This window comes from Silurus aristotelis (assembly GCF_946808225.1).
Source record: "Silurus aristotelis genome assembly, chromosome: 11".
NCBI lineage: Eukaryota > Metazoa > Chordata > Actinopteri > Siluriformes > Siluridae > Silurus > Silurus aristotelis.
In genome coordinates, this window is record NC_139584.1 from 26642440 (window position 1) to 26667528 (window position 25089).

Sequence of the window (25089 nt, forward strand, 5' to 3'; positions counted from 1 at the left end):
TATCTTTCATTAAATACAAGACAGCTAGTGACTAAAGTTTGTTATATATAATATATATATTGTCTTTAAACCAACAAAAAAAAAAATTCTGCTACTTATCACTTTTGCTTGTTATTTTTGAATTTATTTCATTTTATTTTGTATTTATTTCCCTCTGTTAATTAATTGGTCATATGTCCATATCAATTTCTTTAATTGATTATTGAATATCAAACTTTTTGTTTATTATTTTTACTATGAGGAATAACAAATAAAAAAAAATGGTTATAATTTAACCCCCTTCTTTTGTTATATTTAATATTATATTCCACATTCTCATTCTGCATTTTAGGGTCACCTTTTAAGTGGAATTTGTTAATTTAATTACATTTTTATTTTATTTTATTTTCTTTTTTTGACAAATTATCTTATAGTTTATCACTTATCTCACACAGTGATTGTCATTACATGTAACGAATATGCATTTCAATATGTTACACCCTGAACTTGCACATGCGTAGCCAATTAATGAATAATGTGTAAGATTCGCGTGTAGAAATCAAGTAACAATGTAAAAAAAAACACATAAAAAATGAATTAATAATGAGTAAAATCATATATGCAAATGATTGTGTGTGAACTCACGTGAAAAATCCTATGAAAATGGATTAGTAAAATGTACTACAAAATTACTAAAGGAAATGATGAAAATAAATAATGAATGAACATTTGAATGTTAATGAACTATGTGTAATAGAAACATCTCCTGTAAATAAATAAAGCTGCCGCTCCTGGGCTCTTAAACGAGGTCCTTGACCCACAAGAGCTTTTTGGTATTACTACTATAATTGCTCTGGATCAGGGACTATTTCAAATGTCATAAATGGACATAAATTTTCCTTGATTTTACTTTTAAGTATTTAACACTGCTAGTTTTATTCCCTTTGTTTGTTTTTTTTTAAATATAAAAATCCAGAGTGCTGAATTATCTACACACTGAGGTATACAATCAGATTAAGTGAGAAAAGCTTGAGAATGCCACGGACACTGAAGTAATAGCTTCATACATTCTTATGCTTTGGATCTATTATGTCTACTGTGTTAGTTTCCATTGTCTGCCTCTTTTTGTTTTGGAAGGATTGTAATTATATAAAGAATAATCGAAGCATCATAAGATGATGTTCTGATCTGTTGCACTTTAAACCTAGAAACAGAAGTTCACCTAAAAACTAAAAACCGTGCTCAAGATATTACTGGCGGTCATGGATAACTATAAGTTTCATTTTTTAAAACAGTTCAATGTCAAAAGCATGTCCAAAAATCTATAGATGAAAAGAAGAAATATGTACACAGTTGGAGATACAGGAGCAAACATAATCTTTCTTAGTTAAAAAAACCAAGAATGAAACCATTAGCTTTTAATTTTGCTTTGTTGCACCAAAAAAAGGACATAACGAGAGTCTGAAATGGAAAGGCAGAATTCAGAGGGAGTTGCTACTTTGGGAGTCGCTCGTCTTTTAGAGGCTTTAAGTGTCATACTTGGAAGAACAGGTGAGACCGAGGTAGAAGTGTAATTATAGTCTTTGCTTGTGGTTACACCCATGTGCGATTTGTCCTATCTGATGATTGTGCGAATAACACAGGAGATGCTGAGGTGAATGTGTGCTAGCATCATCATTCCAAACCACGCCACATCAAATGACGTGGTTTTAACGCTCGCTAAATCCCAGCGCTTAAGTTCTGGAAAGCTAGCAAGTTGCACTTACACTTTATTTATCTACATTCAAGTATACTGGAACGGCAAGGTCAATTTGGTTGTTTTTGTTACACCCTGATGATATCTTGGTTTGAGATCAGAAGATATACATGAGACAATAGATAGAAATTTTAGCAGTGTTAAATTAGAACACCTTTCATAGCATACCACTCATAGCTAAAGTATAAGAACAGCTTATTATTTATAGTTAATTAAAGTAAAAATGTGTATTTGTAATGTTTGATTGCAATAATAGCAACAATCTGGTGACCCAATAACATTACTTAGTCATTGTGTTCTTTTGTGTTGCTGTTCCAGGCTTGTACCTCAGCTTATCAGTTGTTATTTGTTGTTTTGTAACAGGTCCTTTGTTGTCTTGGTAGTGTTTTTGGTTCAATAGAATTGTATGCATTTCTCCGTAAATTGACAGACAGAATGTTTCTATAACATCTGAATTTATTCTACTGCTACCATGATGAGTTATATCCTCAATAAACTTAAATGTTCTATGTAAGCCCAATCCATGACTTCCACCATGTTTCACAGGTGAGCTTGAACGCTTTGCATCATAAGCAGATCCTTTCCGTCTCCACACTTTGGCCTTTTCATTTCTTTGAAAGAATTTTGTGGCTCATCTCTTTATTTTGTTGTGAATTTTAATAGTCATTACCACTGATTTCATCTTGCGTATGGGCTCTAGATTTGCTCTCAAAATCTACTTTCCACGAATGGTGAATTGTGATACCTGTTTTTTTGGCTTTAGCTTCACAGTGTCTCAAATTCACTGCTGTTGTTTTCTTTGGCCAACCAGATTGATGTCTCAATCTTAGTTTCTTTTTCAGTACATTCCAAATTTTTGTATTGCTGCCGGCTTTCTGCTGAACTTGGGTTACAGACTGTGTGGAATTTCATGCGTCCCATTTAGTGTATTGCTTTCTCATGCTAAGTGTTTAATAGGATAGGCCTAAATATATATACAACAAAAAAAATTTTTTAACCAATCTTTCTAAATGTTCCTCCAAGGGTCTGTTCTTGCTCTTACAATCCCCACACCATCCCTCAAAGAATTTCCTTGTCGTCTCTGTCTTGCTACAAGGCACCTAGCTAGATCTGGCTAGCGGACTTGTATGTAAATTTGTCATGATAAAGCTGACAGTATAGGCTGTACAGCGGCCTGTTTATGTAGCCCTCATTATCTGGATCTGCCCTCATGTAATTGGTCACTCTTGATAGGGTGAAAGTTCAGCATGGCTGGGATCTTGTCCATGCTCTTCTCTGAGAGGTTCAGCCAGGGTCCACACTCACATCCCATCTGCTTACCTTCATGTGCATTACAGTTCGGTGTGTTTTAACATCGCTCAGTGGTCAGACGTGGAATTTCTGCACTTTTCATCAAAGCTGTTAGAAGATGAAAAATGGAGGTTTAAAAAGAAAAAAAGAAACGCATTCACTCTTAGTGCATGTGGGTGCTCTCGGCTCCTATTGTTCATGCGCAATGAGGCAAACAAAGAACTTGTTAGGTGGGAGGTAAGAAAAATGTTTTAATGTCTCCGAAGCATGAACCCATGTATTTAGGCAAAGTCTTGCATATAAAGGCATTTGCCTCACAGTTTTCCTGACATGCCAATCATCTAGTGAATGCTGTCATTAGCCACCAAACAAACATAATAGCATTTAGAAGTTTTATTATTATTATTATTATTATTATTATTATTATTATTATTATTATTATTATTATTATTATTATTATTATTATATTATTATTATTATATATTTTTTATTATTATTATTACTTTTATTATTATTATTATTATTGTTGTTGTTGTTATTTATTATTATTAGTTATTTTTTTTACTTTTGACAAAAGAACAGTGTTCAGTATTCAATAATTTTGAGGAACACTGAATAATATTAAATTAAATTATTTTGTTTATAGATTTCTATTTAATATTAATGTTAACAACAATGTAGACGTCAAAGACTTATATAATATAATTATAATTACATTGTGTATAATAAATATCATTGTATAAAGTTATTAAACATCCTGTCAATCAATCAAAGAAAGACATTTGAATTCGAAATTATTGCTAAATGCTGCAATTATATGTACACAATTTAAATATTTTGGATGCATTTCTTTGTAAATTGGCAGACATTATGCTTCAGTAGACTTCCGTATCTGCTGCTACTATCTTGAGTTACTTGTCAATAAAAGGAAATGAGGTTGTTTCTAAAGCCACTACTATGCAAGCCCAAGCCATGAGTCTACCTCTAGCATGTTTCACAGGTGAGCCTGTGTGCTTTGGATCATGAGCAGATCCTTTCTTTCTCCACATATTTGCCTTTCCATAGCTTTGAATTTGAATAGTCCTTACTACTGATGAGTGGTTTGCATCTTATGGTATGGGCTCTAGATTTTTGCTTTGAAAGTCTTAAATTGAAGTCAAAGAAACCTCTTTCTTTTAATTAAATAAAAAAAAATGTTTGTCAGCGCCAAGCATTAAGAAATGTAATTACTCAATTATACTCAATTTAAACCACTTTAAAAACATCTTGGCTTTCCCTATCACAACTCTATCATTATTTACTTAATAACAAGTGCCAAACTGGTTCTTGATGATCACCTGTGTTGCAGAAGATAATCAAAAGGGGCTGGCTATGACCAGTCAATTTTGCTCTAATAAACACGTCCATTGTGTAAACAGCTTTTCTTTTTCTGCTGAGGCGAGGCATCATTCTTTCCGATGATTTAAATTGGATAATTGGATGACTGCCTGCATACTGGTACCATCCCACACGCTACAGCGTACTGGACTTTTATGCAGATCATTCAAGAATAAACCCTTTTAATGAGACATGTTTTAGACACTTCACATTTTGTATGATCATACATTAATTGGTTTTATTCAGGTTTCTCTCGAAAAAACACTTTCATGTGGTTTTATTTTGCAAATTATTATGTGATCACGTGGGATTTGTTTTTCTTAAAGGCTGTTTAACTTCTGTTCTGCCTGTAGGCCTTATGCTGTCCTGTGGTCTTGTCCCTCTGACCTGCTCCTACACTCATATCACTGTGTTTACAGCATCATGTCCTCATTCTTCAGTCTGAACATATCCTCTGTCTCTTCTGCTCCTGGTTCTCACTCACACACACACATGCACTTACACACACTTACCTGTGACTTAGAAGTATTACATAACAAGCTTTATTTATAATTTTATTTTAAATCATATGTTGTCCATAAGTATTCACCTCTTGAACGTCCACATTGTGTAATGTACATAAAAGAACCCATGACATTAAAGTGTGAAAAAAAATCTATATTTTGTGAAATTATTTGTACATTTAAAAAGGTGATTGTATAAACACCCTCCCCCCTGTTCTTTATTTGGTGTAATGAAACCTCAAAGGTAGATCTGGAGCAACCAGTTGCTACCATAATTAATGTAATGAGCAATTGATATGTCAGGTAATCTCGTTTGTTATAGAACAGGAAACATAGTCAGGAGTTTGGTACAGCAAAAATAAATCAATAAAAATAATAATAATAACAAAATAGAGAAATGTTTACAAGAAATTATATATATAGAGAAAATTGTAAGAAGTTTTACTTGACCTTGTAACCAGTTTAAAAAAAATCCTTCAGTATGAATATTTTGTTGCCTGGTTAGAAGGTCTTATGTGTTATCAGGAAATAGAAATAATTAATATGAAATACATTACTAATTACATGATAATGCCAAAGAGAGTGATATCACAAATCAAACCTGTTAAATTATGAGTCAAATAATTCTTCATACTTCTTGATAAAAGAAATGCCTTGGATTTTTGGATTTTATGACCGCTATTCCTAAGGTGTCACTCGAAGCTGAAACTTCTGGATGTTAAGAACGTTGGCAAGAAAAACAACAAACACAAGATGTTAATTCCCACTTGGAACTCGTGGCCACCTCTCAGATAATGACTCTGTGTAAAAGCCCACTCGATTCAAACGGGAGTTGAAGCCTCTTCTCTATCAGCAATTTGGACTCTGCTAATCCTTTAATGATGGAGCCAAAGTGGCTGAGAGATGCCATATCAGTTAGAGCTGCCACTTTTAATCTTGTTTTAGGGCTAAACTCAAGACTCCAGCAAACTCCCCTTCTCCCTCGATCCCTCCCTTTTCCAGGATTTGTTTCAAAGAACGTTGTGGAGAAAAAAAGAATCATAAAAACATGCAGGGACAGTAGGGGAATGGTTTGTCCTGAACAATAAAGTGTTCTGGACTATAGAACTTGCTTGGAAAATGCAAAAAAAACAATCAAATGGTTTGATAGACCAGATTCCCTCATAAAAATATTACAAATGTCCACAGTGTCCTTCCTTTCATTTTGGGGCAATGAAGATGTCACCAGATTTGACTGGCGCTCAGAGAAAGTAGTTCGTGTATTCCGTTCTTTTATACCAATTTTTTCCACTAAAAGTGTTTCTTAGGTGATTGAACGTACATGCTGGTTGGTTAGTTTAGCAATCAGAGTAAGCTTGGTTTATTTTGAGCAACTTGTAAATATCATCTAATGGAATATGTACTATTTACTACAGTTCTGTCAGATTCCAGTAGGTTCTATAAATTCCATTTAAATATTCAGTTTTTAAAACAAACAAATATAGTCATTGATTTATTTATATATAATTGTTCGTTTAGTTGTTTAACATGAATGGATGGAGTCTCCAGTGTCAGCAGTCAGTAGAGTTTGTTTTTCTTGACGGAAGAACGATTCTGCATTATTGCTATTTGCTGTAACAATCTGCATTTAGTTTTATCTTATCAGAGAATCAACGTTTTCTGACTGCTTTTCTTATCATAACTGGGACTTGTTTCATGGACATTCCATAACACTGACTATCAATGTATATGTGTAGATGTTTACATGTGTTGTTCATAATTTTTTGCTTTAAGGGGAATAAAAAACGTAATCGTTTATTTTCCAAGACAGGACAAAACGTCTGGTCTGCGTTTATACTTGGGACAAAATAAAAAAAATATTTTTTTACAGTCGACAAATATTATCAACATGGTTGATAATATTTTTCAGAGTAAAACCGAAACGAAAAAAAATGTACATCAGCACATTTAGGGTTACCTATGCCATTTTTTTTCTATCCACTTCTAATCAAAACCTACCTACCTAACACCCAAACAAGAAATCGCAACATTGCATCATCACAAACACTTTTTACTTAAAAAAATTACAATAAAATTTTGTATATAAAAAGATACTATCACAACCAGCCCGACATTACATTTTTCCAAGGCTTTACATAGAGCTCATTCAATTTTATCTCACTTCTTTTGTTGATTTTGTAACTGCGATTGCGTGAGAGTGGAGTCTGGATCGCAAACAGGTGTGAAGAGGTGTTGGGCGAGTTTTTTTTTTACTCAGAATAACCTGTTCGACTAAGTGGCAATTCATGTGGAGACACCAGAAATTTTGCAGAGTAATTATTAAGAGCATTATCATACATTCACAAAATTCTGAACAACCAGTAAACAAATAGTAATAGGTCTGAATTTATGGAAATATCATTGAATGAAATATTTTCCAAAAATATTTTCAAGAAAAAACAGCATTTAGTATCACAGTAACAGTATCACAAACACGAGGCCAATTTTAGAATAAAATTAGCTCTTCAGACTAATTGACTTAATGGAAGTCCATTTGTATTTTAAACAAATAATTAAAAACAAAAAACAAAGACCTGTAATTTGATTAGTCAATTGCCGATTGTTCAGTAGGTGTTGATACATTTTTTTATAACAATAACTTACGTCACAGTTTTTTTTTTTATTAATGCCTTTGCTTCTTGTATGCCAGAAGCTTCACATTATCTAAAGCTAATTAAAAACACAATAAAAAAGTGTGTGTTATTTAACATAGATGTATTAAACAGGTGTTTGGTGGCAGAGCTTAACAGCTACCAGTCAATACCTTTTCCAAGACTCCCTTCAGGACATCAGAATGCAGAACTTTTACTTTTTTTGGAACTTTGATTAACAAATGAGAAAAATTTGATTGCAAATTGCTGTGGGATAAATGGAATAAAACATTATTGGATTTCTTGGAAAATAATAAACATATATTGATGCTGATTGTTTTCTTTTTTGAGTGAATCAGGCTCAGAAACGTTACGTCAAACAGCTCAATGCTGCCGTCGCTGTGATCAGAAACTGACCCTGATAAAAGCCATTACACACATGGTTAGGAACAAACACCAAGAAGCTACACATATGTGTCACTGTTACCAAATAATGATCCACACAACAAATTAGATGTGGTCGCTGTGTGAAGAAGGTCAATCTGGATGCATTGATAGATCTTGGGAGTTTGATGAATTGCTACAGTTTTACATCTGTCAAATCTTAACAAATGTATATGCGACCTTTCAAAAGCATAAAGCTAACCATAGTTCGTGTTAATGCACCAACTTCTTAGACATGGACTGCATTCCAGAGAAAGAGCTTTGGAACCAGGCCAAGTGGTTGGCATTCCACCTATTCCTGCACAGGGAACCACCATATTTTTGTCCTTCACTTATCTCCTGAAATGAAAAAGAAAAAAAAAGAAAAAACCATGCCACCACACAGATTGTTGTTATTAAGTGGCATGAAGTCTCAGATGACAATTATGTAGCTGCCCTGGTTGGGTAGGTCTTCTCACTCATCTTCTCACTCAACTGAACAAATGCATTTTTTGATGCATCAAAATTTGAATTTCATATTCAGGATCTGATTTTGTATTTCCAAGTAGCACATTTGGCTCAAGCCCTCCCTCTACGCCATCAGACACACACAGTCAAGACTAAGCCAAACATGGCCGTGTTGTCATTCTTGATTGATGGCAAATGCACAGTTGCTTGTCTTCTTCTCCTTAATATTTGTTTGTGTTTTAGACACTTTTAGACACCCGAGATTGTTTTATGACCCAAAGAATTGATTTGTCTTCCCTAAATCTCGCGTAATGACCACATCATGCTTATTAAACAGAAAGTGCACCTGAGTATGTCATCTCTGAATGGAGTACTTCATAAGATACGGCCTCCACCTATCTTGTTGAGGAACAAGTTAGCGTCAGGTCATCTGTTTCGCTAAGCCCTGTTTCCTGCATCGCCTATATCGCTCTGAGCGTATGCCCGATCCAGTCTGTCAAGTAGATCACAATGCTAAATTTGACCAAAGTTGAACAGGATGATATGGGCGCTCGTGATTGCTATCTGCTTCAGCGATCTTGAACCTCTGTGTTTAGAAAGCCTGCATGCTTCAGCCAAAAGCGCCCATATCTGCTCTTATCAGCCTTCAGCTTTTGGGACTATTACAAAGGTTTAAACTCAGTCTGACTCATTGTTAAATGGAGGACTTGATATAAATGGAATGATTTCAACATGTTTGAAAGCATATTCACGTGGAGGAGGTATACAATCCAAATTCTCTCTCTCTCTCTCTCTCTCTCTCTCTCTCTCTCTCTCTCTCTCTCTCTCTCTCTCTCTCTGTCTCTTGCATTCATAAACTGGAACCTGGAGTAAATAATGCACACAGCATTGTGAAATGGCATTTAAAGCACTGCCATCATGCAGAGAATACATCAATGTTTGTTTGCTATGTTTGTATTAGGTCGTAATTGACCATATCTAGATTAGTTATTTGTGATAAGGCAATAAAAAAACAACACCCCCCCCAATAAATTACATCAGTAGCTAACATGGGCCCAGAAACCAGCAGTGTCATACAGGAGGATTTTCTAGACAAAAGGCTTCCAAGGAAGGGGTATGAAAAATATTTTCACTATACTGTACACTATTACACAATTTTCCTAATAATTATTGCCCCACAATATAATGATGATAATGACGATGATTACTGCTATTATTATTGTTGTTGTTATTAATAATAAAATATAAAAAATTATGCATGACTTAATAAAAACATAATTTTATTTATGTATAAAAAAAGCTGTACAAGATAGAATAAAACACATAAGCTGCATGGACAGTTTCTGACTGAAAGCCACCCCCCCTCCCCCCGGTGTCCCTGTCACCACACAGTGGGCCTCCACACGCCCAGTCCGTGTGGATCGTACACGCGCGGCCGACTTGGGTAGCACGCGTACACCGTGGCGAGCAGCGACGCTCTGAGAAAGTCCTCCTCGGCCGCGACTGCGGCGGCTGCTGCTGCTGCTGCTCCCACGACGTTTCCTCCCGACTTGCGGCAACAGTCCAGCTGCTGCCTCCGCTTTGTTTTGTACCGCCGGTTCTGGAACCAGATCTTCACCTGGGTCTCGGTGAGGCGTAGCGCGGCGGCCAGGTGCGCGCGTTCGGGCGCGGAGAGGTAGCGCTGGCGGCTGAACTGCTTCTCCAGCTCGAGCACCTGCAGGTGCGTAAAGGCGGCGCGCGAGCGCTTCTGCTTCTGCGCCAGAGTCTGCGCGTGGCTCGGCTCGTCGGCGTCGGCCGTCGCGTCTGTCGGCGAGCTCGTCCTTTCCGTCGTGCACGAGTCGTCGGGCGAAGCTGTGTTGAAAATAAATAAATAAATAAATCGATAATAATCAATAAGTAAACAAACAAACCAACATATAAAGTAACCACACATAAATAAATAAATAAATAAATAAATAAATAAATATTAGTAAATAAAAAATATTTGCAGGTAAATGTTATACATATGCATTTTCTCTCTATATAAACATTGTTTATATATATATATATATATATATATATATATAACATATATAACATTTCTGTCGATATATTTATGAGCAAAAGATGCCCTCTGTGTCTCACCAGGGCTCCGGGAGAACTCCTCGATCAGGAGAGGGTCGTGGGTTTCTCCTCTCCCTTTACAACACCGTGAGTCGCTCTGGCCTTCAGCTGAACTTCCGATCGTCTCGTCCCCCTTTTCCTCTCTCATAGACAGGATGTCTTCAATGAAGAAAGACGTCAGCGGCCTGTTTGAGGACGCCATGTCAGCTGGCAGAGGATCTACGAAGTCTCTCCGTGTCTTTCTATGTGCAGGTAACCCTTAGTCCTCAGTAATGTGTGTGTGTGTTTGCCCGCGCGCGCGTGTGTGTGAAGTAGAGCTGTGACAGATTCTCTGTTTCACTCTCACTGTAAGGAGGCTCTTCACTTATAAGGCTGACTCCCAGCGTGACGTCACCAGGGCCATGATGGCAAAACCAGATTTTACTTCATTCCCCAAGTGTCTTCCACTTCTTTAACTTGTTTTACTTAGATAGATAGATAGATAGATAGATAGATAGATAGATAGATAGATAGATAGATAGATAGATAGATAGATAGATAGATAGATTGATTGATTGATTGATTGATTGATAGACAGACAGACAGACAGACAGACAGACAGACAGACAGACAGACAGACAGACAGACAGACAGATAGATAGATAGATAGATAGATAGATAGATAGATAGAGTTGTTTCGAGCATAATAAATCATCTGTTATTATTATTATTATTATTATTATTATTATTAGTAGTAGTAGTAGTAGTAGTAGTAATAGTAGATTATGGTGATGATGATGATGATTAAAATTGTTATTAAAATGTGTTTAGATATTTATTTTTCACTTCTACACTACTGTTAGGTAATTTCTACTTTTTCTTTTTTTTTTTTTTTCAATTAAGCAATCACTCAGGAATTTGTACAAACTGTTCCTGACATTAGTCACAATGTTAAGTAGTAAACACTTCGATTATTAGTCATAAGTAATTTAAAAGCTCTATTTGAGCTATAGTTTAGCATTAACACATTTACTCCAGTCACTTCGTAGATGAAACTAATCTTCAGGTGTTTCTCATTTGCGTTAGTCTCACTCTTCAGCTTAGACTGTTGAGGGGCTGACGAGATTTATTATGAAACTGGAGATGAGGACTCTCCTGCCGGCTCTGCGCATCGGGCTTCGGGTGAGATCCAGGGGAAACTGGCAGAGCGTCTCCGCGGTCAGGCAGGGTCAAGGTGGGTGGCCCCCTCCTTACGCTGCTAATGCGTCCAGCACATTGAGATGCGGCTCCTGCTCCTGACACACACCACGTTGCATGCCTGTTTGTTTGTCGTGCCCCCTTTACGCTTCTGTTTAACCCTGCAATGTAAAGCAAAGAGGCAAGAGAGAGAGAGACATTTGCAGGGAACAAGAGAGAGGGAGAGAGGGGGTAAAGGCCACATGGGCCCCATGAGAGCGGGGAGTCTGTTTGGCATAATACATGATGCAAGATTGACAAACGGGGCCATTGTCCCCCTGACATGACCTCCCACTACAGTCCCCTAAAATACTGTCTCTAGTCGGATCAGTTAACACGTCCTGCTGACTTTATGAAGGCTAGGACTGACCCCACATGTTCATTCCACACAAGGTGTCCTGGAAGGGAGAAGGCAAAGATTTCACATTTAAGCAGAATTCATGTTTTTTTCTTTGCAGTATTTGTAAAAAAAAGAGGCATTACAACAATGGCATTCCTGTCAGTGCACCACAGTACAACACCTGATCAAAATGTGTAATTAATAATAATAATAATAATAATAATAATTCTTGGTAATACTGGAAATTAACCTGAATTATTACTCAAATTATTAGCATAATTAAAAAAATGATCCATACTTAATTATAATAATAATTGTAGTATTACCCAGAATTACTACAATTATTAAAATAAACCTTGGTTTATGACTTAAATTATTAGCAAAATAAAAAAAATAAAAAATAAATAAAAGAATAACATTTGTAAAATAATTTTTTAAATAAATAATTTGCTGAATGATTGCTAAATAATTTGTTAAATGATTGTCTGAATTGCGTTATACAACATAAATACTGACATAACTAGAAAACAGTGACTAATATAGAGAGCTTAGAAATTTGACATTACAACAGTGGCTGCCATGTTGTTCCAAATTGGCATAATTATTCCTTTCTTATGAAATGTGACTAAGGAAAAGCCTTCCTAAAAAAAAGCACGCTTTGCATCCCATAATATTGTTCTTCGGTGCCGAGTTTCTGATGCAAGAACGTCATCAGTTTATTTTTAATTTTTCCGATTTTTACCTCATTTCATTTGTCATATTGTCTTGTAAACTTCGAGATGGTTTAACTGATAAGGTTCACCTTGAGTAATCTTTCTGTCCTCTCTCTTACATACACAGAACAGGCCGCCTGCATAACGCATCTTTATCCCTCAGCTCTTTGATGGAGACTTTTTCCTGTTTTGTATATCGCCCGATGCCTATCTTAATTGCACAAGCGCACAATTCAGTCTTCTCTGCCTCGGTGGATGCGTGTGTCATCCTGTGGTCATGCTAAACAAGTCGTAATCGAACAAGCATTTCACACCGCTTATGTAAGGCTACTCCTTGTTTCTCCCCTGACCCCTGGGCACTACACTAACACCACAGGGAGGGGAGCTGTGGCACCGCTTGCTTGTCCTAGGCCAGATGTGAGCTAGTTAGAATCTGACCCCGTCGGCAGGAAGCTGTACGTCATACTCACTTGGTGACAAGACGACGCACTAAGAACAACGGCCGTCCATGTTTCTTTATCTTTTCAAGTCAAGCAACTGATAAATACATTTACATGCATGAAAAAATAATGTTATATATTGTTTTTCTTTTTTTTAAACATAGGTTGTGCTGCTGTCTTCCAGCTTTGAGGTTTCCTTTTTTGATCCTGAGCTTGTCTCAAGTCTCCGGGATGTTCGGCAGGGTTTTCCTCTGGGTTCTATGGTTTCCTCTCTCCTTCAAAAAACTTGCCAGTAAGATGTCCCTTTTCACACACAGTGCCGCATAGGCTTCGCTTCCACCTCAAACCTGAGTCATGCTCAGGGTCCAGGGCTTACAGTTAGTGAGTTTTTACAACTTACTTTACAACTGTAGTTTTGAATAAACTTACACAAACAGGAATATATAATATTTCACTTCACATTTTAACAATTACTACCAATTTCTCCTTCTGGTTTTCTATTGACTGAAACAGCACCTGTTTTTGCATGGACTATTCTGGCAGAACAAATCTACTGAGGAAGCAAGAGTAGACAGCTGGTGCCCTCTAGTGGCGAGTAATTTCTTTTCCCTCAGGGATTAAATCCACCTGCTGGCATGTTTTGGGATTTATGAGGGAACCAGGAAAACCAGAGAACTAAAAAAAAACTGGATTAGGAGATGACGTGAAACTCCACAAATTATGTAACCAAAGATCAGGATTAAATCAAAAATGTCATGATGGTGTGAGATAGACGACATTCTGCATTCAGGAAAAATTGTGTCTATGTGTCGTGTGTATGTGTGCAGCGCCCAATAATTACCTGGCCTCCCATTCAGGGTCCTTCCACAGATACACTGGACTAATGTGTATTCCAGGTTGCCCGTATATACCAGTGCAGTGTTTCAATTTATACCATAGCGTTGCTGAATTCTGGAATCTGATTCATCAGCTCAGATTGTAGTTGTAGCCTGGCTGCAAAATCCATCCTTTTTTTATGTATATACAATTTTTAGCTTGAATCTGATTTATCATTTATATTTATCTTTGTGCTGAACAAATCTGAGGCATCATCTGAAGTCAAATAAGGTCTGAATGATGTTTAATGTGCATTGTTTGGGCACACCAAGGATTTTTCCTGCCGATGTTTCACCACGGTGCACCTTCGTACAGGACCCATTGATATAAATAAAGATCTAAAGGTCAGACTCCCTATTGTGTAAACAGATTTGGTCACCATTACTAAAAGATGGGATTGATCCTGTGAAAGACTTGACTATGAGGCATGATCTTTGTTTTCTCAGAAGATCATGGTCACCATGGCAGTAAAGCAGTAAAAATCTTTTTCACAAAAGATCCTTAGTAGCACCAAACGGGGGCTTAACTGATATCTGTCAGCACTCTCCAAAAAGGCAGCACATGGCCAGGTAATTGTGTTTGGTTATGACATCGGGTTTGTTTTGTTTTGGCTGGTTCTCGCATACATAAGTAACAGAAGATCGTTTCAGTGCTTGCACTTGCAAATCCATGTGTAGACATTACACACTGTCTGTAAATGATCATGCAATGCAGCTCTTTCATTTCACGTACGTGGACACCTGATGATACGGTTGGTATGTGCTTTTTGAGCGCCTTATTCCACATTTACTTCTTATGTTCTACTAGATTTTGGAGGGTTTTTGTGGAGATTTGTGTTTATTTAACCACAAGGGTCCTAGTAAAGAACTGTACTGAAATAAGTGAGGTGAGGAGGCCTGGGGTGCAGTCAGCTTTTTAAAACATCCCAAGGGTGGTCAGTAGGATTGAGGTCAGAGCTCTTCCACGCCAACCTATGTTAAGCATATTTTTATGGGGCTGGTTTTGTGCACAGGGACATTGTCATGCTAGAAAAGGTTTGAGTCTCCTTGTTAAAGTGAAGGAAGAATTTAATGCTACAGCATCCAAACATTTTAAAGATATGGCTGGAAAGGTTACATCTCCTAATCATTTTGTTTGATAAAGATACAGACGTGTGTACTTTCACCATGTAACCAGCAGAGGGAACCATGTGGCAAGATTTCATTACACACACACACACACACACACACACACACACACACACACACACACACACACACACACTAAAGACAAAACACACTCTTCATGACCTCTATATAAGCTATGCAAATAGCAACTTTCAAATTTCATTTTGTTGTTCTCAGCTTCTTTCAGAAGGCCTCAAGGACACCCATCCTAAAAGGATGATGCGGTATCTGTTGAGACTCCTATAAGCTTGTCTTAAAAGTGACATCCGACTGGTTGAGGCAGAAATGTTGGTGTTTTCAGAGAGATAAAGTGCGCATTTGGCTCACACTGTGAAAGCCTGAGTGACAGAATGTCTGCATTCACTGAATAAACAGCCCTTGGATATCGGCTCTTCTACGCAGGTGCACTCTCTTTCAGGCCTCTTACACACTTTTACACACACAAAGAGTGCATGCTAAATATTGCTGAAGCAGTGTTATGACATGCCAATTTGTTCCTTCAGTTTCGAAAGCATTCAAAGCAACGCCCAATTATGAGATCATTCGATTTTAAATCCCATCCCAACTCCAGCAGCATTTAAAGTCATCTCTAGTTGCACAGTAACTTAAAGCTCGCACAAGCTTTGATCGTGTGACCTTTTTGTGTGACGTTACTTACCGTGTTGTGTGAAAAGATTGTGTTTTTGACGTTTCAAACGAACATTGAAATTGTTGAAGAATTGCAATTTTATATTGGTATTTAAACACAAGAATGACATTTTTTTTTTACAACTTTATTATGGTCCATATTTATTTTAAATATTGAATGCTTTATAATTGTCCGTTTTTGGATAGAAAAAATTAATTCATATTCATTATTATTCTCCTTTTTTTTTTCTACATGATTCTACATGACACTCCCTTGTTATTTAATATTTTTTTATATGGTGTTAATCCTCAATCAATCGTCATGCGCTAATTGTTTTCACATTAGTGAAATGTTTACTATTATTATTTTTGTATAAAATGTTTGTATTTTTTTTTACTTGTGATTTTTTTTTCCAACTCTCATTTTCATAGCTGTTTTTTCCCCACATAAATCGTTTTTCTCATGTGATCCACATGTAATTCTGTGGGGTGAATAGGATTCTGATGTATGTATATATAATGTGTGTCTGTGTGTTTCCCCTATTTTAACAAACAATAGAGGGTTGCATTAAGCATTTATTTTAACACCATTTTTTTTCTTGATTTATCCAATTTCTTTTTTACATGTTTTTTGCCCTATAATTTTGTTGCACTTTTGTATTGTGAATATTTTATATGAAAATTATTATTACAACACAACATAAACTCCATTCGAGTGTCTGCGTTCAACTGAAAAGCTCCATTGTTATTTACTGCATCTGCAACGTACACAAATCTGTGTCTGTCCAAGGCTGGACTTTTTTGAAGATTGTAAATTACAGTCCATTACTGATAAAGCAAAAAAAGGTCAGGCGAAAGGAAGTGTCTTTTCGGCATCGAGGTCGTTAACAATCTCATCTTGCCAGTATTCTGCTAAGTTTAAGCATGTTTGGCCAGAGGACAAGAGTGTGTTTATAGATGGAGGACAGTTGAGTGATGCGTCGTAAGTGCAGACAGATGTGTCATGTCAGATTTGACAGGGTCCAAGTGTCTCTTTTTGGACATTCAGCCTTTATTCGTCCGAAGGTTTGTAACAATTGATTTTGTTTTGGATGCGAAGAAGACGGTCTTCTGTATGAGTCATTAAATGTGTGCAGAGTGGTTTTTCTAAGGCTTGTTGTGTGTGTGCTTATGGATACAAATGGTAGTATTTGTTTAGAAGCTGCCAGTCTTTATCGCTGTTTGGAAAATTCATGGGTCCCCGGAAGCTCCAAAAAAAGCTTCAAACACGGCTGTGGGAATTTCATCTGCTGGTTGTTTCAACATTATGGACAAAAGAAAATTCCGAATGTATGCTGGTTACTATTGTGCAAATTACATGCAAAATCTTTGAGATCTTAAGTGACGAAGAGACACTGGATAGCAACAGAGCAATGTTGAGTAATATGAACGGAATAAATGAGGTCTTATTTATTTAGGTTTATTATAAGCTTGAAAATAAGGCATAATTGCGACTTTACAAGCAAACACTGACATTTACTAAAAATAATTTTCATTTAAAAGTTTTTAAATGTGCATTGTATTTGTCACAAATTCTCCTGGTGTGTGTCTAGGCTTGCGTCTCTCTAAGAGCTAAGAGAGTGCAGCTATGAACCAGGCCTCTATTGTCTTAGCCTGTCTGTCACTGACAGACTGAGTTTGTCTCAGATCACATCTCTTCCTGTAGACCTGCCCCGTGGCTTGTGCTGAATGTTGCTTCCGACACACAAACACACACACACACACACACACACACACACACACACACACGTGCGCTCACACACACTTAGACACACGATCTATCACTCATTCACTTACACACACACACACACACACACACACACACACACACACACACACACACACACACACAGATTTTTTGGTTGTACTATCCTTGTGAGGACCTTCAAAAGACAACAATTAATTATGTGTTACACAAATGAATTCTCACACACACACACACACACACACACACACACACACACACACACACACACACACACACTTAGACACACAATCTATCACTCATTCACACACATACACACACACACACACACACACACACACACACACAGATTTTTTGGTTTTACTATCCTTGGGAGGACCTTCAAAAGACAACAAATAATTATGTGTTACACAAATAAATTCTGACACACACACACACACACACACACACACACACACACACACAGATATCTTGGTTGTACTATCCTTGTGAGGACCTTCAAATGACAACAATTAATTATGTGTTACACAAATTAATTCCGACACACACACACACACACACACACACACACACACACACACACACACACACTTAGACACACAATCTATCACTCATTCACTCACTCACACACACACACACACACACACACACACACACACACACACACACACACACACACACACACACACACACAGATATTTTGGTTGTACTATCCTTGTGAGGACCTACTAATGACAACAATAAATTATGTGTTACACAAACATCTATCCATTACCTCCTGGCAGCCACAAGGAAATCTTTTCGAGTAAGGACCATCCAAATATCTTCATCTCAAAGCTGTCCCATTCCTATTCTTGTGGGTGCCTACGAGGATATTTACCCCCCCCCCCCCCACACACACACATATATAAACATCTAAACCCAAACTCAACACAGGGTCTTACTCTTACATGTTGCACATACACATTCCTACCTACTGAAACACACACACACACACACACACACACACACACACACACACACACACACACACACACACACACACACACACAGCTTATCTGATCGCTTCAAGTGGCTGCAGTCTCCACTCTGTCTGCCTGCTGCCAAATACTGCTCTTAGCTGTGTACATGTCTCTTATCAGTCTGCTAAATATTGCTCCAAGCCGTATAGGCATCTTTTTGCCTTATCTGGCTTCAGCGTTAATGAGACTTTTGAGAGTGTTTGTATCTCCACCCTGATCCTCGCCATAGAGACACCCACGAGTCAGATATCAAGCTTAACTAGGACAAGATTTATCCTTCGAGAAAGCACTTCAGTTTCACTTTCCATAACTGTCAATGATACACTACTTTTTTAGTTTTGTTTTGACTGCATGATTTATCACCGGTGTAATCACACAGAGATGTTCTTTAATAAAACCTTACAGATTGTTAATTACTTATTGTATGTAGACAACAATTACTGAGTGCATTTTGCATATTATTCACTTTTTTTATTGACTTGCTGTGGTGCCCAAAAAGGATAGAAGCTTTTCGATAATAAACATTTTTATATTTTAAACAGTTGATTGGACCATAACAATGAAGGCAAGGACACATCTCACTTTGAAATCTTTACCAATTCTCAGTCATGATTAATTTTTAAATATTAATTATGATGTACTTCATTATAGTGGAGCAATATAGCAACATTATTCATATAAAATAATACATGTATATGTGAACTAATAGTCTCTTTTTGACTTAATAATGCTAGTCAGTGTTTTAGAGCTGCGATAGATAGATAGATAGATAGATAGATAGATAGATAGATAGATAGATAGATAGATAGATAGATAGATAGATAGATAGATAGATAATCAATGCTAGTCAGTGTTCGAAAGCCAATACAGCTAGTTAGTGTTTTAGAATTATTGAAGCTAGTCAGTGTTCCAGAGCTACGATAGATAGATAGATAGATAGATAGATAGATAGATAGATAGATAGATAGATAGATAGATAGATAGATAGATAGATAGATAGATAGATAGATAGATAGATAGATAATCAATGCTAGTCAGTGTTTGAAAACCAATACAGCTAGTTATTAATGTATATTTAATGCTAGTCAGTGTTCGAAAGCCAATACAGCTAGTTAGTGTTTTAGAATTATTGAAGCTAGTCAGTGTTCCAGAGCTGCGATAGATAGATAGATAGATAGATAGATAGATAGATAGATAGATAGATAGATAGATAGATAGATAAATAGATAGATAGATAGATAGATAGATAGATAGATAGATAGATAGATAGATAGATAGATAGATAGATAGATAGATAATCAATGCTAGTCAGTGTTTGAAAACCAATACAGCTAGTTATTAATGTATATTTAATGCTAGTCAGTGTTCTAAAGCTACTACAGCTAGTTAGTGTTTTAGAATTACTAAATCTACTCAGTGTTCTAGAGTTTCTTTACATCTCTTTTTGAAATACGTAAGCCAGTCAGTGTTTTAAAGCTAGTATAGCTTGGTAATGTTGTATAATAGAAGCTAGTCAGTGTTTTACAATGACTACCGCTAGAAATGTTTTAGAATGACAAAAGCTAACGTTTTATTGTTATTTTTTCAGCAATGTTTTTCCACTATTTTTTTTTTTTTAGATTTTACTAAAGCTAGTTAGTGTTTCAAAGATACTACAGCTTTGCAATATCTTACAATTACTAATGTTAGTGTTCCAATGCTACTACAGTTAATTACTGTTGTAGAGTTACTATAAATAGTGAGTGTTTTAGAGCTGCGATAGATAGATATCCTTTTTGAATTGCTAAGTCTATTCAGTGTTCTAGAGCTACAACAGCTAGTTAGTGTTGTACAATTACTAAAGCTAGTCAGTGTTCTAGAGCTACAATAGATAGATAGTCTCTTATTCCATTACAATTAAATTACTACATTCTTAAAATTATTACTACAGCTAAGTAATATGCAAAGAATAAAATATGCATACAGATACATATTCAGTGTTTTAGAGCTTCGACAGCTAGTTAGTGTCGCAGAAAGGCTAAAGATAATCAGTTTTGACCAATGATTTGTCAATGATCTAGAATGAATACAAATATTCAGTGTTTTAGAATCACCAAAGTTTGTCAATGGTCAGTGTCTGCTCACTCTCTTATATTCCTTTGTTCTGTAATTATGATGCTAGTCAGGGTCTGTGGATCAACGACAGACTGTCACTGTCTTAAAATTACTAATGTGTGTCAATATTCAATAATTATTATGCTACTCAGTGTTCTAGATGTTCTACATTCATAAATTTATTTAATTATTTTTATAAATATTATATATATTAATAATTCTACAATTACAGTATAGTTTGCTAGTTGGCTAGTGTTCTAGATCTACTAAAAATAGCCAGTTTCTTCGAATTATAGAGCTAAACAGAATTCTATTATGCTAGTCTATGTTCTAAACCTACTACAGATAGGCAGAATTTGGCAGTATAAAGCTTAAACAGTCAGAGCTTATAAAGTCAGAGAGCTTGATCTACCACAGCTTAGTGTTTTAGAAAGACTAGTTGTTAAAAGCAGGGTTTAAGGACATTAAAGGGACTGTGGTTTGTTTTCTAGAGTTTTACAGAAAGTATTTTCGATGTATGATTTTAATTATTGTTGTGAGCCCAAGTGAATGGCCATTTAAAAGTACAATGTATAATCGAATGAGTCAAGCAGAATATTGATCACTCATTAAACTATTTGGTCTGATGGTTTGGGTAGATTGGATTTTGTTTGTAAATTAACCCTATAGGCTTTACAGTATATGTGTGTGTGGTCTATATTTATGTAGTACTTTGAACACTTGGTGTTCTATATAGATATATAGAACACCATACATATATATATATATTTATATATCCGAATTAAAATGGGCCCATTGATGCTGGCAAAACGTTTTAGACCCCGGTACAGTTTATACTATGGAAGAACAAAGTCTCATAATAATAGCATTTTTATCGCATAGCATTTTGCATGGCACGTGAATACAACGGAAATGTGTGACTTAACACATTTGAAGCATTTCAGCAAATCTAGAGTAGCTGAAAAAAAAAGGGAATGCAACACTTGAGCCCTGTGATTCTGATTTAAGTCGCTGTGTAAAAAAGTGTACAGGTGAGAAGGTCTACAGGCTCCTGGGTGTGATGTGGTGGCTGCCGGCGGTGTGTCCGGTGGTGTGAGCCATGCAGTGCCGGTGTGTCTGCTCCTCTGTTTACTCTCAGGTCCTTTTTCTGTCTTATCAGCCCAGTGCTCCTGCGTTATCTGTTTGCCTAATGGGACTCCAATGACAAGCTCATCGCGCCGCATTAAGATCGAAGAGATTAGACCTAATTGAACTGATAGCTCCATTAGATGTTTTACAGTGCGCGTATTGCTCTTCAGTCTGTCAGCAACTACCCCGATTTATTACCCTATTAGGTCTGTAAGTGTTGCATTAACACCTGTTTTTAATAGCTCCTGATTACACGTGTCGGACTGAGAGGAAATAATTCAACACTGATAATTCAGTTTATTTACTGTAAATGTTGCTCTTAGGATTGAATTAAATGATGAGTTCATGCAATGCGAAAAATCAATTCAAGATCTTTATTAGGCATTTTAGATTAAGACATAAGATATAAAATATCTCATTTTTAGTTCATGTATTTTTTTATATTAGTCCTATTTTTTAACACTTAAAAAAAGTTTTTAGTTGCATCGGAACTCAGCAGACGTGAGCCAGATGTGTGCAGACTGAACATCTGGCTTATAAATAAATTACAAAAAATTTTTATAATACGTTTAAATTCCCAAAGTCTAATAACAATTGAAAAATAGAAAAAAACGAAATAAAACCTTGTGTCAGTGATACTGTGTCCATTGTTAGATATGTTTTTTAATCGCGTAAAACAAATAAACAAATAAAACATTTAGCAGCATGTGTTTGAGAATCTAAATTTCTGGAAAAATCTGCTTTTTATTAGAATAAGAATATATATTTTTTTATATGATATTTTTTATTTTATACTGACCTCATCATCAATATAGATATTGTATGTATTTATTGCACTACACAAATTTGCAGTTATTTTTTTGTTTTACATTTATAGTTATATTTCCAAATAAAAATACATATTAGTCCAAATTTAGATCCAGGTTCATTATATTATTAAAAAAAAACCAAAAAAAACCCCGGATCTTTCAAATATACATGGTTTTAATTATGTCAACTTTTTTTTTTTTTTTACATAATGTGGAATGGAAATACTTCAACTGAAGCCCTAATTCTTTATATTGTTAAAAATTATTCTGGACAAAATTATTTAATATCCCTCTGAAATAACACAGATTTCTCTGTCACGTTTTTCTTAAAATATATAATTATTTTTAAAATAATTTAGAAACAGTTGGCTCTTGAAATATTTTTCATAGGCGAAAAAATCATGATTTTTTTCAGTCCTGAATCCAGGATGTTTTTAATGGGATTGATCCCAGGAATTTTACAAAAATCCCCAAAAAATTTTAAACACACACCTGTAAGCAAGTCAGATGATATTTGACACTGTAAGAAATCAGAAGAGGTAGTTTATAAAACAAATGAATATGTAATAGTGTTAATAAGAAGTATATTTTATTATTATAAAAAAATGTTTATACACAATACATTTGCACATAAAATCACCGAAACCGCCAAAGTGTTAAAAAAAAAAAATCATAATTAAATCATATTACAGTCTTCGCACACAGTTTTATGATGCATGCATTTCCTTTTGGAAAACACTGGGGCATTTTTGCTTTTTTTTTTGCACGGCTTGTCAGTGTGATCCATAACCGTAGTGATCTGTACCATGCAACTTTATGGGGCTCAGTCTCTCATCTCAGTCTTATCACATGCCATTGTGAGTACCAGGTTCGAGTCTTTATGTCCACAGTGTCTTCACCACGCTCGGATTCCGGTTAACGCGGTCTGAAACGGTCCTTGCTGTCCAAGAGCTCCATCAGCACCTGCCATGCTGAGATTCATGTCCATTATGTGATTAGGAATTTGCGTGCTGTTGCTGAACGATGGCATCGAGCTGATGTTACAGGCGTATGGATTATTTCCATAACTGTTGTAGTAGCTGTTGTACGGGTACGTGCCCACCGCGACGTTATAGGGCGCCGCGTGGCTTCCGCCGAGGCAGGGCTTCCCATCACGCACGAGCACCGGGACGGCGACCCTGCGTGGGGGCAGAGGGTGACCGCCGGCCAGCTCCAAGCTCTTATCCTGCCGCTGCCTCTTGCACTTGTACCTCCTGTTCTGGAACCAGATCTTTACCTGCGTGGAGGTGAGCTTGAGCACGGCGGCGAGCTGCTCGCGCTCCGGCGCGGACAGGTAGCGCTGCTGCTTGAAACGCCGCTCGAGCTCGAACACCTGAGTCTGCGAGAAGAGCACGCGCGGTTTTCGGCGAGAGCGTGGCTTCGGTCTGTTGTCTTCTGCACCAGACGCTTCCGGTTTGCCGTCCACGCAGCTCGACTCCTCTAATTCACATGCACCTGTGTAAAAAAACAGACCAGAAAACAATGACATACATGTACAAACAATTATATTATATTATATTATATTATATTATATTATATTATATTATATTATATTATATTATATTATATTATATTATATTATATTATTATTTTTCCATAATACAATGGAATGAACATCTACAGGAGGGGTTCAGGCTCACAATCATTTCACCTTCTTATTCATATCATGTTCATATCAATTTTACACTTTCAGAAAATAATATCTGTAATATAACAATGACATACTATTCTTTGTGGATGGAATGGCACCATTATTGGTTCACTCTTTTCTTTGTACATTTGTATTATTATAATTGTTTTTAAAGGTAACCATGTTTAGGAAAAGATCTAATGCTCAGTGCTATTTTTTGTTGTTGTTCATGTCTCAACAGAATCCATTTATTACAACAAAACCCAACTTTCGACGTATAAATTGGAAACACATTCTATAATTTAGTCAGCAATAGAAACGCTATTATTATTATTATTATTATTATTATTATTATTATTATTATTATTATTACTATTATTATTACCATCATTAATATTATTACTATTATTATTATTATTATTATTATTATTATTATTACTATCATTATTATTTTTATTGTTATTATTATTATTATTATTATTATTATTAATAACGTATTAAGACCTTAGACAACATTTATATATAAATTCGTCAGCTCCTTGAAAGTAATCTTCATTCTCTTAATCGTTTAATAGACCTCAGATTTGATAGATTTGTACTGATATTTTAAATGAATTCTTAATGTTTTACTTGTATTTTATTTTTGTTTGTTTTTAATAACGGTTTCTGTTTTTTTTACTGTCATTGTACAATTCTAATAACAAATCAATAAGAAAA

At 35.9% G+C, this 25089-nt stretch overlaps 3 protein-coding genes and 1 long non-coding RNA gene across 5 annotated transcripts in view; 1 reads left to right on the forward strand and 3 right to left on the reverse strand.

The window, feature by feature from the left end:
- klhl22 (kelch-like family member 22) overlaps positions 1–25089 on the reverse strand; it is a 279020-nt gene that overhangs the window by 221671 nt on the left and 32260 nt on the right. The gene's annotated exons all lie outside the window — the stretch shown is intronic.
- On the reverse strand, positions 9690–10869 carry nkx3-1 (NK3 homeobox 1). The gene is made up of 2 exons (XM_083553722.1): positions 10551–10869; positions 9690–10277 (listed from the first exon to the last, which is right to left on the reverse strand). Exons 1-2 carry the CDS (start codon positions 10729–10731, stop codon positions 9808–9810), a joined length of 651 nt encoding a protein of 216 aa, XP_083409848.1. The 5' UTR covers positions 10732–10869; the 3' UTR covers positions 9690–9807.
- On the forward strand, positions 11599–15042 carry LOC310732838. 2 transcript variants are annotated; one of them, XR_014535560.1, is made up of 4 exons: positions 11599–11742; positions 12925–13085; positions 13402–13618; positions 13751–15042. It is a non-coding gene; the product is annotated as an uncharacterized lncRNA (long non-coding RNA). The 2 variants fall into 2 exon arrangements; XR_014535561.1 differs by lacking the exon at positions 12925–13085.
- Positions 23271–25089, reverse strand: part of nkx2.7 (NK2 transcription factor related 7) — a 2949-nt gene continuing 1130 nt past the window's right edge. Inside the window, exon 2 of the mRNA XM_083553381.1 lies at positions 23271–24197. Coding sequence (XP_083409507.1) covers positions 23599–24197 — 599 coding nt within the window. The 3' untranslated portion in view covers positions 23271–23598. The remainder of the gene's footprint in view (positions 24198–25089) is intronic.